This window comes from Puntigrus tetrazona, chromosome 12 (assembly GCF_018831695.1).
Source record: "Puntigrus tetrazona isolate hp1 chromosome 12, ASM1883169v1, whole genome shotgun sequence".
Taxonomy (NCBI): Eukaryota; Metazoa; Chordata; class Actinopteri; order Cypriniformes; family Cyprinidae; genus Puntigrus; species Puntigrus tetrazona.
This window is the reverse complement of record NC_056710.1, coordinates 13,960,122-13,977,178: the sequence shown is the minus strand read 5'-3', so window position 1 is coordinate 13,977,178 and position 17,057 is coordinate 13,960,122. Positions and strand designations below refer to the sequence as shown.

The 17,057-nt window shown below is 38.8% G+C and overlaps 3 protein-coding genes across 15 annotated transcripts in view; 1 reads left to right on the top strand and 2 right to left on the bottom strand.

Annotated features, from left to right (window-relative positions):
- The first annotated feature begins 667 nt into the window (after window positions 1–667).
- Window positions 668–4,297, top strand: srsf2a (serine and arginine rich splicing factor 2a). 10 transcript variants are annotated; one of them, XR_006252179.1, is made up of 4 exons: window positions 668–1,174; window positions 1,809–2,130; window positions 3,353–3,440; window positions 3,874–4,297. XR_006252179.1 is itself a non-coding variant. In XM_043253202.1 (3 exons), exons 1-2 carry the CDS (start codon window positions 819–821, stop codon window positions 2,125–2,127), a joined length of 675 nt encoding a protein of 224 aa, XP_043109137.1. In that variant the 5' UTR covers window positions 668–818; the 3' UTR covers window positions 2,128–2,130; window positions 3,353–4,297. The 10 variants fall into 10 exon arrangements, 5 of the variants coding, with proteins under 5 accessions (XP_043109137.1, XP_043109134.1, XP_043109138.1 ...); XR_006252180.1 differs by having other exon boundaries at window positions 1,809–2,134; XR_006252178.1 differs by having other exon boundaries at window positions 1,809–2,808.
- A 231-nt stretch (window positions 4,298–4,528) lies between these two features.
- Window positions 4,529–8,670, bottom strand: habp2 (hyaluronan binding protein 2). Its single transcript, XM_043253196.1, has 13 exons — window positions 8,513–8,670; window positions 8,390–8,423; window positions 8,198–8,296; window positions 7,990–8,100; window positions 7,790–7,906; window positions 7,481–7,597; window positions 6,612–6,765; window positions 6,440–6,534; window positions 6,091–6,322; window positions 5,729–5,871; window positions 5,307–5,441; window positions 5,076–5,221; window positions 4,529–4,935 (listed from the first exon to the last, which is right to left on the bottom strand). The coding sequence occupies exons 1-13, from the start codon at window positions 8,576–8,578 to the stop codon at window positions 4,774–4,776; spliced, it is 1,611 nt and encodes a 536-aa protein (XP_043109131.1). The 5' UTR covers window positions 8,579–8,670; the 3' UTR covers window positions 4,529–4,773.
- Window positions 8,671–9,521: 851 nt separating this feature from the next.
- The window catches only part of LOC122355687 (dynamin binding protein), a 41,898-nt gene continuing 34,362 nt past the window's right edge, over window positions 9,522–17,057 (bottom strand). For 3 of the 4 annotated variants that reach the window (XM_043254225.1, XM_043254228.1, XM_043254229.1), the window contains 10 exons: window positions 15,673–15,690; window positions 14,427–14,626; window positions 14,172–14,302; window positions 13,973–14,077; window positions 13,516–13,647; window positions 12,868–13,200; window positions 12,596–12,778; window positions 11,614–11,812; window positions 10,867–11,522; window positions 9,522–10,716 (listed from right to left, as the gene is read on the bottom strand). In XM_043254225.1, the coding sequence (XP_043110160.1) occupies window positions 10,531–10,716; window positions 10,867–11,522; window positions 11,614–11,812; window positions 12,596–12,778; window positions 12,868–13,200; window positions 13,516–13,647; window positions 13,973–14,077; window positions 14,172–14,302; window positions 14,427–14,626; window positions 15,673–15,690 (2,143 nt within the window). In that variant the 3' untranslated portion in view covers window positions 9,522–10,530. The remainder of the gene's footprint in view (window positions 10,717–10,866; window positions 11,523–11,613; window positions 11,813–12,595; window positions 12,779–12,867; window positions 13,201–13,515; window positions 13,648–13,972; window positions 14,078–14,171; window positions 14,303–14,426; window positions 14,627–15,672; window positions 15,691–17,057) is intronic. The other variant, XM_043254227.1, reaches the window with a different exon arrangement.

Genomic DNA, 17,057 nt, shown 5'->3' with positions numbered 1-17,057 from the left:
TATTTTTTTTATATCATTTGATTTATACTCGTCATCTACTTATTTATTTATAACTTATGCATATACACAAATGTGATCATTTTCACATGAAAGGCCCAATCTATAATTTAAAAAGGATAGTTTCTTGTGTAAACACTGAATTTATACTGTAATAAATGAAAATGTAAATATATCTAAAATATTAAGTTTCTACTACATCATTATAGTAATGTAGGCCAATTATTATATATTTAATGATTTATTATTTATTTTTCATCTGATTTTAGTTTTAACAGTTTAAGATTAAGTTTTATTTTTTATTTTATTTTTGTTTATTCTTCTTCTTTTTTTTTACTTTTTTTACAGGCTACACAGTTTTCACCCAAACTTGTCCATGGACCTCTCTACTTTTCAGGGCAACCCCTGTTTGTTACACTGGGCTGCTGGCTTAAATTTGGTCAAATTTGATTCAATTAGATAAATGCACAACGTCCCGATTGTATAAAGCGGCGTCAAATAAATCATCCTTCTGGCTGCTTTTTGTTCAAACGCGTGCTAAATTATCAGGTCTTTGTTCCCAGTCAAGAAAAGACAGCGAGATCAGGTAACCCGTACTGTCCCTTTAACGCCAGAAGCGGCAGTATTTGCGCTCCTTGCAAAGAAAATAAAAGCCAACCTCCACCAACCGCGGACATCCGGTTACCGCCATTTTAGAGAGTCAACTGCTCTCGGCGTGTTTCTTTGGACTCTCCCGAATGGTTCGCTGTTTTTCTTGGTAATCTCACCAGCAGCTCTTTTATTTCTCGCGTAACGTACTGCAGTAGGGTTAGTGATTCGATATGAGTTACGGTAGACCTCCGCCCGACGTCGAGGGCATGACATCTTTAAAAGTCGATAATCTGACGTACCGCACGTCTCCCGAAACGCTGCGGCGGGTTTTCGAAAAGTACGGCCGCGTCGGGGACGTCTACATCCCGAGGGACCGGTACACGAAAGAGAGCCGCGGGTTCGCCTTTGTCCGTTTTCATGACAAGCGCGACGCAGAGGACGCGATGGACGCAATGGACGGCGCGCTGCTGGACGGGCGCGAACTGCGCGTGCAGATGGCGCGATACGGCCGCCCGCCAGATTCGCATTACGGCCGCCGCGGAGCCCCACCGAGGAGGTATGGGGGGCATGGACGGAGAAGCCGAAGGTAAGGAGCAAATACAGTCCTTTGTTTCAGTGTTTCGTTTTAAGGTATTGTTTAAAACGTCTTACCGTTCGTCTTCAAAGACCCCATCTGCGGCCCTTAAATTTAAGGCCGCAGGCCTCGAGGCGCTAAAGCACCATGTGTTATAGCGTTAATCCCGTTCTGCGTGTAAATGCGACGTTTTAGCAAAATTAGCAGCGAAATTGTTTGAGTTTGGTTTAAATTGTTTCTGTGTTTGAGCTTTCTCGTTCCGTTGTTTCTCTGTTCGTTTTGGCGCTGTTCCAAACAATTGCTCAACATTGTGATTCGTGATCAGTTCTTTTGAGTCGGTTCTTTTGAATCGGTTTTAGCCGTTAGCTAAACAAACCCATTCCGAGTAGTTGTTAAAATGGGGCTCTTTTGAATGTTGTAACGCTTGATTTTTTTTTTTTTTTACCGCTTGTATTGCTAGTTTGGTAAAAAGAGAACATTTTAACGGTTTTGTAAAGGATGTAGAAGCACATGGACCCATTCCTGGGTATACAATTTTAATGTGTGCAAGCTAATCGCCTTTAAATTTTGTAATACTGTAATATTAGCTTCTGTTTTTCTCCGTGCAAACAATTCTCATACTAATTTGTTCATTGCCTGTTTTTAGCCGTAGTCCTCGGCGCAGGAGGCACAGCAGATCTAGGTCCAGGAGCAGGAGCCGGTCCCGCTCCCGTAGCAGATCCCGCTACAGCCGATCCAGATCCAGGTCCTACTCCCGTTCCCGGTCTAGGTCCCGTTCCCGCTCCAAAACCCGCACACCACGCAGAAGCAAGTCCAAATCGGCTTCCAGGTCCCGTTCGAGGTCTAAGTCCAAGTCTCGCTCCAGGAGCCGTACTCCCAGGTCCAACAAAGGATCCAAATCGCGATCCAGATCGAGAAGCAGACCCAAATCTCCAGAGGATACTGGAGCAACTGCTGAATCCTGAAATGTAGGTGAGCCTAATGCTTTGTATTGAAATGTTGTTTTTTCAACTGGAGGAGTTTGTAGTGTCATCCAAGACTGTAAAGACAAGTGTACCCTTTTTTTTCTTTAAGTTTAAAAGTAGTCACAAGCTTTAAGCAGACCAGCTTATGACCCCAATATAAACTCATGTTTGAAGTGGGATAAAGTGAAAGCATGCATAGCTCACTGATCACTTTAAATGGCTGCTTAAACTTTTGTTTTGCCCCTCCACTTTTCTTTCTCAAAGTCCTTCAAGACATCTGAAGATGTGGTAGATGCATTATCTTAAAGGAGGTTTCAGGTTTTACCCAAATTTAGTTTGATGGAGCTGTTATTCACAGCGTTTGTCTGGTATCTCCGTTTCTGCATGACCTAAGGGTTTTTTTTTTAATTCGCATCCTAAACTTCACAATGGATATTTGATTTGGAGCTGTCGTGGGTATAACCGTAAGTATATTTGTTTTGAAACGTGTACCAGCCAAAATCCATTGATTTCATCTAAATGTGGAATTCTTTCCTCCAAGCTGCTGATTCCTGTTTGCAAAAGAGGAGTTTGGGGCAGTTTGAGAGCAGTTAGTGTGTGATCCGACCATTGGCTGCCTGCTGCTGATTGGCGGTTGCTATGGAGCAGGTCGGTCTCATTGAGTGTTGAGGTGGTGTTGAGGTACGTCTGCAGGACAATGGACTGAGACCTTTTCATCATCCTTGTCACAAACTCATGTCTATCGTGGCATAGGCAAAAACGGGATGGATATGGGCTGTGTTCTCAGAGCTAGTTTAAGCTGTCAGGCTGCTGGGTGTCTACTTTTTAATCAAGCCTATAATTTAACACTTGAAGTAATTTGTTAGTTTGGTAATTTTGTTGGCTTGTTCTAACTGCCAATATGATACCTCAGCTTGCCAACACTTAAAGTGGCTATGAGAAATTAATTTCACCCTCAGGTTTGTTGGATCTCTACCCATGAGGTTTCTTGCAGAACAAACATCAAGGTACATGAGGTTTCTTGCAGAACAAAAATGAGGTCCATAGATTAATTTTAAATATGGCTATTTTCCCGTTATGTGTGGAAAGTGCCTGTTTGTTCTGTATAACTGAGGACCAGCTACCGAGCGTTGCGTAATGTGCAATGCCTCACTTTATGACGATTACTGTAGAACCTCCCTTTTTTTGCTCTTTTGAAATTAACTTAACTCTTCTTTTCTTCTAGATGATGTCAGCTGGTTGAGTCTTCGAAGATCGCATCGAACAGATGTCCGTCTGAGGATACCCAAATTATCCATATATCAGACCGAAAGGTTATTGTAATTTGGTCTAAATCTTTTTAATGTTTTGTTTTGTTTTTTTTTTTTTGTTGCCCACAGTTGTTTTTGTATCATTACATTTGAACTCCATGTGATTTATTAAATGATCTTTATGCCTAAGTTGGGCTACTAGGTGAAATCACTTCTCTTCATTTTTGGTAGTTTTTTTCTTTTTCCCCAGACTAAAGTAAGTTCATTTTAATCCATTTTTTTTTTTTTGTTCTTAATAAACACTTATTAATGGACAATTTTGGATGTTGTGAATATTTCTTTGACCTTAAAGGACTGGGTAGAGACTGTAATTTGGCCACAAAACTATGTAAAACCGTGACTTCACAAAGATTGCTAACAGCAGGTGTTATGGTTTAAATGGAAAATTTCACAACATGATTCTAATATTCTCTCTTGTGTATTTTCTATGCACTAGGCGCAGTTGCGTAGCAGTTGAGTTTTGCTGGTTAGCTGTTAAGGTGGCGTGTTGCGGTGCAGAGTGCTTGGCTGTTTCCAGTATTCTCCTGATTGCTCCTGTGTAACGCCTTGATTTGATTTTTCTTAAAAATTTGGCTGCAGCATTTTATTCTTTTTGCAGAAAGATCCTGTGCAAGTCCTTTTGTGAAAACCTGTAAGGCAGATATCTGAGCTTATTTCACATCTCCGGAAGTTCTATAATTTGTGACATGCTCACTTGGTCGTAATTTCCATGTGAATGATGATAATAAAGGTTTTCTTTCTCTGAGCATGGCTGATTTGATGTATACCTAATTTTTACTAGTTTGTCAGTGTCTTGTTTGGTGTGAAGAAGCAAATTAAACCTTCTTTAACTGGAAATAAATTGTGGATTGATACACACAGCACTGGTACATGTGATCTCATTCATAGATTCACTCAATGGCTTTTGGTGAAGTTTTTTTTTTTGTAGATTTTTTTTTAAACTTAAAACACTATAATAGTCTAACACAAAGTTAAGCTGCCATGAAATTTAAATACCTATTTCCTAAATGCATATAAGCAGTTCATGCGGTTTAGATTTATTTTCAAAATGACTTTTCTGGTGTTACATACAGGACCTCCAATCATCTTAGTCTACTTAACCTCACTCCTTCAAACTCAAGTTTATTTTCCTTCTGATTTGTGTGCACATTTTAAAATTTAATCCAGTTTTTAATTTAGAACGATTAGAAACCGATATTGTTACACCCTTGGTAACTAATTGGACTTTTTTTTTTTTTGTAGATCTCTAATTTTTTACATCAGTTGTAAATTGGTTTATTTAGGTAAACTCTTTCAGATATTAGATCGTTAAACTCAAACCTTGGAAGTAGCCATCCTAAGATGTATGCATCTTTTCATTGATCCAGTCCATGAACTTGGTGACACGGGCATATATTCCAGGCCTGTTCTTCTTTCCACAGCTGTCACCCCAACTCACAACACCATAGATGTAATGAGTCTCATCCTTCTGACAAACAAGGGGTCCACCAGAGTCACCCTATAAAAAGTGGAAAATATGAGTAGCTACATACTGCGCCATAAGTTTGCAAAAAAAAAAGTTACAATAAGATGTTGTTTGATGAATATTAATAAACAATTCCTTGAAAGATTAGAAACTAATTTCAGACTGAAACACACCTGACAAGAGTCAGTCTTTCCCTGCATATATCCAGCACACATCATGGAATCATCCAGTCTGTTCTCATAAACATTACGAGACATACAACGCTTCTGAGAGATTAAGAGAACTTTGGCGTCCAGCAGCTGAGGAGAGACGGCATCCTCTGAAAGAAAGAGTCAAATGACATATTCTCAGAATTATGGTGAATTGGGTAATGTCTGCAGTGAAATTAAATCCAGAAGCCACACCTTTCTCAGTTGTTCCATAGCCTGATATTGTGCAAAGTGTTCCATCAGGGAATGAATCATTGGGGAGACAGGCTGCCTTAACAGACCTGGTCTCATTGGCACACCGCCCATTTATTGCCTTTAATTTCAACAGTGCTGGCATAGATGAGAAACGAAAGCACTGTGAGGTTGACATAACTGGTTTGTAAAAATATGTCAATACTACAATAGTCTGTACACAATGCATTTTTCAACTATATATATATATATATATATATATATATATATATATATATATATATATATATAAACAGTATATATATAATGCTTTCTTACATCTTTCATTTCACTTTTTTCCACACAGTTTCAATCCAATTATAATGAACGAAAATTAATGTTCATACAACAATTAAATTTGCATGAAATGAAAATGAGCCACTGACCTATATCGTTATACAGGGCTTGAGGAGTCTCTGTGTAGTTCTCGTGAACAATGATTTTCTCCACCTCAAGAAACTGTTTTGCAGGATCATCTTTCTTCAGGTTCACACCACCCATCTCCAACCTCACCTCCTCGTTCTCATCGCTGCCGTGATCATGCCAACCATGCAAACACAGTTCATCAAGCTGATGTTTGTTTAATTTTAAAGACAAAACTACTCTAAAAAGCAATTCTCAAGTACAAAACCAAGGAATATAATTTAATAGAATTAGTAACCTAAAGACCACTAAATCAAAGTGAGAGTTTTTAACCATTAAATAGACCCAGTGCTGCAACACCTTCACCTTGAGAAGTCCAACTTACATGCAGTGAGCAGCAGTTAGGACCCAGCAGGAGTCAATTAGGGTTCCTCCACAGCTGTGACTGAATGATGCATTAGAACCCATGGGGCGGTTCTGAAACGAGACCTGCCAGGGATGGGCTTCAGGCAGAGACTTCCTCCCACCAAATATCCTCGGAGATATCATACTAGCCTGAGTCTTTCCACATTCAGAGAACTGCAGTTTTGCAGGGGTTGTTGAAGGTTTTGCCGGTTCTGTGAGAGTTTGGTAAATACGTATGCGGTACAGTTAACACAGACTGCTGGAGCAGGTTAAAGAACTTACGTTTCTGTATTTATATTAGAGAGGTGCAGTAGGAGGAAAATCTGTGCCTGGTGTAGAGCATAGCTTGACGTTACAGTAGTCCCACCGAAGACTGCCCTTGTCTTTCACAAAGCACCAGGGTTCCCGGTCTCCATCCGGATTTCTTGAGGGACAAAGACCATTCTTAAGACTACATGTCATACCAGTTCATTGTGAGATGCACTAAAACCGAACTCCTACCTGCAGTAATTGTGGGCTCCAATGCTCTCGTTCCCTTTAAACTCATTTGAAGGTATAAGATAGTAGTTCCACGGTAAACATTCAGTTTCTTCCACTGTCTCACTGACAAAACCTCTGTACGACTCCCCGTTCCCCTCATAGCAATCATTTGGACCTGAATACAAAATGACGGAACGTCCATAAAGCATTGTTATCGCGTCTATTTTATTTTATTTTTTAATTAAAGGGTTGTGTACTTTTAGTCCCTCTTGTGGTTGATTAGTAGAACTACGGAAGTTAGTCGCGGAAGAACGTTGTTTTGCTTGCTGCGCGGATGAATCTCGCTTGTCGCGCAGTGGGATTATATAGTGCGATTTTCCTTATCAAAACTCTCTAGCTAAAGAAATATGTGTATTTGTACTTGTTCTGTGACTTGTTTAAAACAGTTTTAAATAAATAAAAAAGTTTGGTATCGAGATAACGGTTGCTTTTCCTATAAAATAACATTAGAAACTAGAGGTATTCATTGGCAAATAGACCAAAGTTGTAGTTTAAAGACTGGCATATTACCAACATTTAGCCTACATTGTTTTGTGAACTATGCACAGAAAATGTGATGCTTTGCAAGTTGATTCTGTTTTCCTCATACTTCGTGATGACAATTTCCCTTTTTGCCTGGAAACTATTTTCGGTTCCGTGTCCAGTTGTTGGCTTTTTTACGGCAAATAGTAGCCTAGTAGCCTGACCTTCTTTCCTTTAGCTTGTTTACGGATATGACGTCAATACGCATGGCCGAATGAAATGCCATTTTCCGGGAAATATATACAATATGTAATATTGGGGGTATTAAACATTCAGTAATAATAAAACAAAATTATTTTCGGTATTACCGACTTGGCAGAACCTCCCACTGTAAGTTTCAGGACATTTGCATGTGAATCTGGATCTGGTTCGGCCTTTAACACACTTTCCTCCATTCAGGCATGGACTCGGCTTGCAAGCAGAGGCTAATATTGCAAACACAAGTACAAAGACAAACCGAATGACATTTTCAGGACGACAGAAAATAAATACCACAATCTGACGTCATGAAACCTTTAACAAACTCATTCATAAAAATCACTAAGCTCTTTACTTCTCAAAGAAACACACAAAGTATTTTTTATTATTTTTTCCAGAGGTTGGAGACAGACATTTACCTTTTTTGCACTCAGGGGCCTTATAGGGAGGGTGACATTTGCATTCATAAAACGGGGCCTCTTGAGTTCTGACACAATCACCATGACCGCACTTCACTTTCTTACAAAAGTTCCTCTCTGGAAAGATCCCAAGATGAAAACTCATGAAGAATCATACTCATTCTTACTGAAAATGATACTACTAATAATACAGATCTCACCATCCTGACACTTTTTTCCAATGTAAGGCTCTTTACAGATGCATTTGAAGCCACCGCTCTCAAGAACCTCGCACACTCCGTTGTTTTGGCATGGATTTGGATCACACACTTCTACAGAAGTATCAAACACATGTTTCAGCATATGTTTATGAGCACCAGACTGAATGCCTTTAATGCATATGTACTCTTTGCTTAAGCACGTTCTTGCCTGGTTCATCGAAAAAGGAAAAAATCCAATCGATAGTTTCATTGATTTCAGCTGAAGATATTTCCTCTGTGTTGTCATTAACAGCATAGTCAAATATTTCTGTCAGAGGCAAGAGAGGAATAATGACGTGAGCATGCAGCGATCTTGTGAAAACATGCAGTAAATGGAAACTAGATAATATAAGATTCTCACCATCAACTAAACCGAAAATGTCATCCAATAGACCCTTGAATAATTGACACAGTTTCAGTCTGACAGTGTAATATCTGCCAATTAAATGTATAAGTTAAACTATTAACAACAAATTTTACATACCGTTGCTGCTTGGACTGGCAAAGCGAGGCCAGAAAGGCCCATCAGAAGCAGAATCACTGGAAACATGATTTCAGGAATAAAAGTCGCAGTGCAACAAACACAGAAGTCCCCTGTCTAGTAGATACGCTGACCTGTATATGAACAACCCCTGGACCCTTTTCTCTGCTTAGTATCTAGCAATCATTACCTCACAGCATCGATTTGATGTGTTTTGCAAGTAAACCACACTACAAGATATGCGTTAAACTGTTTATTTAACCCCATAAATTAACAGTTGTGAATATTATTTAAAGTAGTATGACAAGTCCCTCAAGATCCGCTACATTATATCTGTTGGTTTTTGTGGAAAGTACGCCGTGGAACAAATTTAAAATAGAAAATGCTGTAAAAAGGCAATTCACGGTTTAGTTCACACATGGTTTGTTTAGCCAGTATTTATTATCATTAGTGCAACAATTCAATAAATGATCAGTAATAGTAATTATTTAACACTTTGTTTAATGATGACTTTATGATGTTAATTCTGTAATCTTCGGATGCTGCATTATTCGGATACAGATTATTAATGGATTCTTTGACTTTGTACTATTTAATTCAAAGCAAAGTAACTATTGAAAATGAGGGCCTTCCAAACATCTAGTGAATTACAGATTGATATAAATTCATCAGGTCAATTGTTCACCAGAGCTTACTCTTGATAAGACTCTTGATATAATTTTTTTACTGTTTTAGCAACTGACCAGTGAATTATTATTTATTGTATTATCTAAATATATGGGGTCTATAAATACATTTTATTTGTGTGCTAAAATTTACATTGGAAAGTATGTAATGTGCAATATTAAGGTTTTAGTTATGTTTTATTTCTTTCATCTTTCATGGATTTAATTTTCTTTCAATTATAAGGGTGAAAAAAAAAATAATTCAAAAGCAAAAAAAATTAATTTGAAACAAATCGGCATACCCAAATAATTGCAAATTGTTAGAATTATTAGACGTAACACTCAAACAGATTTTGTTTTTTTTTTTATTTAAAAGATGAGAAATGGATCAGCTGACAATGGAGTGCAGAAGTTCATTCTCTGTATATACAGCATGAGAGATAAATATTCAGAGTTCATCTGTTGGTGTGCATCACATCAAATGATCTCACAGGTTCCTTGAACTCACTCACAACTGCTCGAAACAGTATTAACTTGTAAATGCATTCAAGTGCAAATGGCAAACTTAATGCTATCAAAAAAAAAAAAAAAAGTAAAAGGTAAAAAAACACTGTACCTTAAAAAAAGTGTCTCTTGCATTTCATTCATATTTTGAGGAATATGATATGGTCACCGTGATAATCATGTTACCATCGGAGAATCATAATGGGGAATAAATCCAAACACTTCATATATATTTTGTTCGCATTCACTGAAACCCAGTGGAATCTTTTGTTTTCTGTCTCTCTAGGTGCACTATGATTGTCAGATGAAGGGAGGAGGCAACATCTCGAAACACTTCACACACTCTCTGGCACGCAAACACGCACTCATTCACTCTCTTGCACTCTTTTTTTTATTGGCATCACTATTATGCCAGTCCTGGAATCTCAATCCCATTAGTGTGAATCTTACCCAATACAAGCCCTCCACTCCACTCCTACACATCAAAAGAGATCTACGCTCTCTACGGAGCAATTAAGCGCTAACACTATAAACGGAGTATCCAAGAACAGCAGAACATGTCAGATCACCGAATCCAACACCAAACTGCTTCTCAGTCCAAACTAGTTCATTACTTCAAATTCCACCTGCACCATCCTCTATGACCACTAGGAGTCAGGAGTTACATTCATTGACTGTAGTCAATATGGAGGGTATTTTTTTCCCCATCAGTAGCATTAACCGGTTCACCACTTCAGTGCATCTCCTTTATAGTTAAGGCACAATAATGTCCTTTTGTAGTGTTCTCCCTGTAATGAGTTTGCCTGTAGTGGTCTGGGGTAGTTAGGGGTTGTTCTTGTTTAAAAGTGCAGCTCATGTGTACTCAGATTTGCGGATGTAGTTTGATGGGACGTAACCCCTCCTTCCTCCTGCCTCCCCCAGCCACCACTCCTGGTTGCCATTCATGTCCTGGAACTCAAGGATTCTGACTCGCTGATTGGCTGAAATGCTGAGCTCATTTGCACACCGTGCACTGAAGGAGTAAAGAGCGTAATATATCTGAAAGAAAATGTAAAGTAGAAAAATTAATAATCAATGGAAACATTTTGTCATATCTTGGAAATAAAATTGGTTCTGAGGGCCATTTAATGTTTAAACTTCGCGATCACTGAATTGTGGAGTGATTTAGTTGTTTACAAAATAGCATACCTGGTGTCCATCTATCTCAGGTTCAGGTTCAGGTTCAGGCTCAGGCTCTGGATCTATATACTCCTCAGGACTGTATTGTGGTCTTCTCTGCTGTGCCGAATAGTCTCCATTTTGTCTCTGATGTGAGCTGTAAGCACCACGCGAGTCGTGGTACCTCGAGGAAGATTCATACCTGGAGTTCTTACTAGAGGGACAAGAATCTGTCTCAGAGAAGTCTGAAGGGTCTCTGTGATTAGTAGGCGTGTTTTTATCAGGGTCTAAAGAGTCTCTGTGATTGGTGGAATTTTGGGAGGAGGGCTCTGAGTGTTCCCTGTTATTTCGACAGGTAGTCTCAAGCGGGTCTTTATTATTGGGAGAGTTTCTGAAGGTGGGGTCGAGGGAATCTCTCTGACTGTTAGTTGTAGAAGCCTCTCTGTTTTTTCTCGGAGTGGTCTCTTGATTTGTGCGAGCGTGTGGAGGCATCGCCGTTGAGAAGCTGACAGTTGATGTCTCCTGGTTGAAAGTCAGAGTGCTGTTGCTATTCTGCCGTGAGAACATGGGAGAGGAGCCACCGTAGCCTGACTCATTCGATGATTGGCTCTCAATGGAAACATCCGACTGACTCCTGCGTGGATTGTAGGGCTTTAAGAAGGAGCTGTACACAAAGCCCTTCGTAACTAGAGGAATAACAAAAAAAAGTGCGTTTGAGCCAAATGTATTTTAGGAAATGTTGAAACATGCATCACACACGGATAATGTGATACAAACCTCCATTGTCTATTAGCCAGCGGTTCTGGCTGCCCATGGGGTCTTGCTGCTTGATGACACCCACTATGTCTCCCTCCAGTACGGACACGTCCAAGTCTTGTGCTGCGTTAAAATTTCTCTCAGCCTGGTAGAGTTTCTCTGGACCGTATCTTGCCAGAAGTCCTGCTCGGTGCTCATCCGTCTGTAGCACATAGTTTGGCTGCAAAAACAGATAGAAATGAAGAACAGAAAATGAGGAAAAGGAACAATGGTCAGAAATCTGTCTTTTATGGCCATAGTTAACTGTGCTGCTGAAAACATATTTTAAAGCAGCCTACACTGATCTGATAGTCTGGGTTTCTGACTGACTAGTCTAAAACAGCTTAAAACTGGCCTGATCAGCTATCCAACTTGGTTTAAGCTGTTTTTAATCTTGACTGTCTAAGATTAAGGAGATTTAAAACTAATTATCATTATTGCAAAGAAACCATGTAAGTATTATTTATATGTACTATTAGTTTTTCTTAATATTTTGAATGACCTTTAATTTTTTATTTTTATTATTTGAACTTTTAAATAGTTTTTGTTTGAATAATTTTGTGATTTTGTCATTTTTTTTTACATTTCTATTTTAGCTTTTTTTAATTTTTATTTCAGTTTTAGTATTTAGTAGTTAAAAATAAACTTTTATCACTTCAATTGAGCGCCAAGGCAATATTTATTCTTTTTCATGCAATATTTATATTACTTTATTTTAAGGCAATATTTCTGTTTATGTTTTACAGATAGGTTTCTCATCTAAAGTTTATATTTTATTTTAGCTTTATTTAAAATAATTATCTTTTTTAAAATATTCTATTTAGGTTTATTTATAGAATCATTTTTTTATTTTATTTTTAGTCATTTTGTTAACACTTAAGCTTAGTTAGTTGCCAAGGCAATGTTTCTAATATTTGTTCCGGTTTTCACCTAATGCTTTAATTTTATTTTTAGGGAAACTCACAGGGCTTTGTTGTTTCTTTGAGCTCTGTTTCTCCAGAGTCTTCCTGTCAAAAGGCTTGCGCACAGTTGTTGTAGGAAGATTATCAGGAAAGAAACTGAAACTCTGAAGTAAATCCAACACGCGAGTGTGCTCCTCTTGGAACAAGGATACCAGATTTCCTTCCGTACCACCCAAACCAGACAGCTAGAGAGATGCAAACACATAACATTAGGTTTAAAAGAAGGCAGAAGACCTCAAAGGAATGTTACAGAGCATGATAAAACTGTCCTTACCTGCAGCAGTGGAGTGAGCTCTCCCAGGGTGAGTGCAATGAAATCTCTCTGGGCCTGGGTGAAGCCCCTCACGCAGCTGGTGAACAGATCTTCGGCTGCGCGGTGGAATTTGGGCAGCTCATCCAGCAGCTGGGCGTTCAGGGCTTCGTAGTTATTTCTCGCCGTCTGCAACTCCTCCTGCACGCGCTTGTCCTTCAGCCTCTCTGCACGCTCCTTACAGTTGTCGTAGTCCAGCAGCTTGTCTCTACGTTTCTGGATCAGTTTGTGGGGACCGGCAAACATATTGAGCAGCTGGGTGAGGGGAGTGATGACTAGGGCTTCTGTCCTCTCCTTCTGCTCGAAGACAGACATGCATTTAGAAAGATTTGAGACATAATTCATGCCAGTATCATGTGCTTAATACAAATGAATACTAAAAAATTACAGTGAAATAATTACTAAAAGAGCAAAACAAAATTAATATGGTTGAACCACAAATGTCACATGGACTATTTTAATGACATTTTTACTACATTTCTTAAGTATAAAATATCTTAATTTGTGTGATGAGGGTCTTGGAATGACTTAAGGATGAGTAATTAATCACATAATTGAACTATCCCTCGTTTTTGACCGTGAAAACTAACATGAGGTCATTTTGCTACTCACAAACTCTGTGAACTGTTTGTCACTGATGCATCGATGCGCTCTTTGAAAACGTTCTGGGTCCATATGCTGTTGCCGTTCCGTGTAGATGTCACAGAAACTGATGGCAGACAGCACCTTTACTGAGGCTGACTCCTATTGGATATAAAACAGGTCAGGCAAAATTACTTGATATACTGAAAAAGCGAATTTGATCATCACACAAAACAGAACAAAACGGTGGCCCAGTACACAATACAATGAAATCACCACAACACAACACCTACAACTAATTTTGTCGTGATGTGTTAATTTCGCTGAGTCGTAGAGATTTCACAGTGGTAATATGGTAATCTGTTATGTTACAGCTTGTTGCGATGAGCTGATTTTGTTGTGTTGCGCACTACTGAACCACCATACATCACAAATGGAAACATATGGAAAGATCAATAATAAACTTAGGCAGAAATCATTTCAGTACCCTTATATGCTGCAGATAGAGGGAGATGTCCCTGATGAAGGATTTGATGAGCCTCTCCTGGAGTCTGAATCTTTTCTCTGCTTCATCAAAAGCTTCATCTTTAATCTAAGAAGGAACGAAGAGCAGTTTGGTTAACACCAAATCGACTAAAACTCTCACTCAAGACATTAGGGTGTCATTAACAACAGTGCCAGTGTACCTGAGGTGAGATCCCAGTCAGGTGCTTTAAATGGCTGCTCACTCGGTTAGACTTCTTGATGATGGAGTGCATGCTCAGCTTTGAGATCTTGTCAATGAGTCTGTCTTCATCGCCTTTGCGGTACTTCACCACTGTACACAACAGATGGTGCTGTTGACTTATGGATCTCACTCACAGTCGGATAGCAGACATGCCATTTCACAGACAGATAAAAAAATAGAGCGACAGGCAGACAGATGATAAACAGTCACATACCAAGATCCTTTCTCCTTTTGTATTCGTTGATATTGACGTTGATCTCTTTAATGGACATCACAGCCTCGGCGAGCTGCTTCCTGTCGTGGTGTGACTCAGGAGTAGTGTTTAGCAGCTCCATCAGGAGCAAGGGGTAACGCATCACTCTCTGCACCGGCTTTATCAAGAAGGAACCCAGGTTAATGTAGTTTGTCTTTCCCCTGTGACAGGACAAAAAGGGTGAGAGAGGGAGATGAAGTGAAACAGAGATTTAGACGTTCATCAAGGTAACATTCTTCACCCTCCTCTGACAGCAGACTGGGGTCACTGAACACGCACATTGTTTTCATCCATCATCCACTATCCACTGGTTCACTGTCAACCATTTTAATGGCTACTAAAACATTATAACAAAGACTGCACACTTTTTGACCGATGGGATGAAAACAGAAGAGATCCAAATCCAGAGCCAAAGCACGATTTGGATTTTGCAGAATGGGATATTTCAAAAATAAGAAATATGTATTAAACATCATGAAGCAATTACAGTATGTTTAAGTTCTATATTCTCTGCCCTCGGACAAATAACACTGATGCTATGTTGGTTTAATTGCTTTAAGCACCACATCATGAGCTTAGAGATTGTGTTAACTGTTTCGCATGCCACCACAAAGCATTAAATCAGTTGCCAGAAAAAAAAAATACAAAACAGTTTAAAAAATATGAGGCAATTTTCCCACTGGGATCATATTCTGACTCTAAAGATTGCATGTAATCTGTAGGGATGGGTAATAAAAAAAATTCTTGATTGTATTTTTTTTATACATATAACCGACCATCTGATTCACAAATGACTCTAATGAACTGTTTTTTTACAGTGAATCTAAAAAATACACTACTACAAATGTAGTCAAATTTACAGGAAAAAAAGTAACATTTCTTCACTTAGCAGATGCTTTCATACAAAGTGACTTAAAATTAATACTTCCACAAAGGATTGACCTTAATGAGGCAAATACACACTAGTGCTCATAATACAAAGTTTCAGACATCAAATCGCCTGTGAACTGTTCAATACCTATCCCTACTCATTTGTGCACATTTAAGTCAGAATATGACTCAGAATTAACAAGGAAATGATCACAAAACACACAGAGCAAACAAGGTCCCCTGGTCACACACGAACACAAGGAGAAAAGGGTTACGCTGGTTAATAAACATTCAGCATGCTGTCAGGCGCTTCACATGCAGTTGCTGTTAAACTTACCACTCACGGTATATCCCTCTGTCAGGGGAGAGGAAGAAGGAGAGAGAAGAGAAAAAGGGAACAAAACACACAATGTTGGATTAAACCACCTCTGTCTCTTATTAGAAAGAATCTAATGAGCTTATGACATATAATGCCCTTGTTTCACACAGCTTATTTTTAAAATAAAAGTCTTGTCTTGCCGTTATGCTGCAATGAACACGAACGCAGCGGGCAAAAGGGCAAGATGATAAACGTGAAACAGAAAAACAATTCGTGCACTTGATTAATAAGCTGCCCCGTTGCTGGGGCAACTCATGCCATGGGTGACCCGCTTTAGGCAGGCAGTAAGCCTCTGTGGGGCCTCCACTGGCCCCTCTCTGATCTCCCACTGAGAGCCAAAATGAAATGTCAGTCAGTGTCTAGTGCACTCAAGTGTGGAAGTTCAAAAGTAATAAAAGACACCAGACATTATTCTTAAGGAGCTCTTTAGAGGATTTATTTCTCTTTTTCATGGCTAGCTTCGTTACAGTAACATCCTGCCAGATAATCAACATGTTAGCAATTTTTCGGCTGGATTTAGAGTCATTTGGGATAAAGCTAAGCTGTAGACTTGGCAAAGTGTACTTTCATTTCGCAAACGTCTCGATACTTGGGACAAACAGCTCCATGTTCCCACTCCCTACTAAAAAACATTTCTGGAACTTCTGGGAAAAATCTGCAGAATATTTCCTTGTATTCTTTGCTTCATCTGGTAAAGAGCTAAAGCAAATAACAAGTACAAACTAAACTCTGTACTAACAGGAAGTGACTCTGTGGTCAAAGACGTAGATTGCAGTATGAATGTTTACTGTAAGAAACTAGTCAAGAAATGTGGTTGCCATAGGCAAACTGTGTTTAAGTTCAAATAAAGATATAACACTAGAGGAACAGGTCGGAAATGACTGGTGAAACAGTGAAACAGACAAAGTGGTGAAACTAGGTGAGGCGCATTCCTCTCCCGCCATGCATTACTAATCCACAATAACAAAGATATGAAAACTGAAGGACATACAGCTCCACTGTTATGCAAATGGCCTACCATTGAAATTTTTGTTCATAAACATAGTAAAAACGGTATTATTATGAAATATTACAATTTAAAACAATATTTATACAGATTCCTGTGATGGCAAAGCTGAATTTTCATTAGACATTAAGTCAAGCTTTGTCAGATGATGCTTCAGAAACAATTCTCATATGCTGATTTGGTGTTCAATGATATTTTTTTTTATTATTACTGTTGTGCTGCTGTTTTAGGATCCTTTGATGAGCGTTATGTTAAAAAATAGCATTTATTTACTTTTTTCAACAGCAATAACCCTAAACATTTGAACAATAGTGTGCTTTTATGTAAAATAGAGAAC

What these genes read in the sequence shown, in the direction of transcription:
- srsf2a (XM_043253202.1), top strand. Translation starts at nt 819, where the DNA reads ATGAGTTACGGTAGACCTCCGCCCGACGTCGAGGGCATGACATCTTTA. An exon ending in CATGGACGGAGAAGCCGAAG is followed by an intron (nt 1,175 to 1,808) that starts GTAAGGAGCAAA and finishes GCCTGTTTTTAG; the next exon opens with CCGTAGTCCTCGGCGCAGGA.
- habp2 (XM_043253196.1), bottom strand. Translation starts at nt 8,578, where the DNA reads ATGTTTCCAGTGATTCTGCTTCTGATGGGCCTTTCTGGCCTCGCTTTG. An exon ending in GGCCCCTGAGTGCAAAAAAG is followed by an intron (nt 7,598 to 7,789) that starts GTAAATGTCTGT and finishes TTGCAATATTAG; the next exon opens with CCTCTGCTTGCAAGCCGAGT. An exon ending in AGCCCTGTATAACGATATAG is followed by an intron (nt 5,442 to 5,728) that starts GTCAGTGGCTCA and finishes CATCTATGCCAG; the next exon opens with CACTGTTGAAATTAAAGGCA.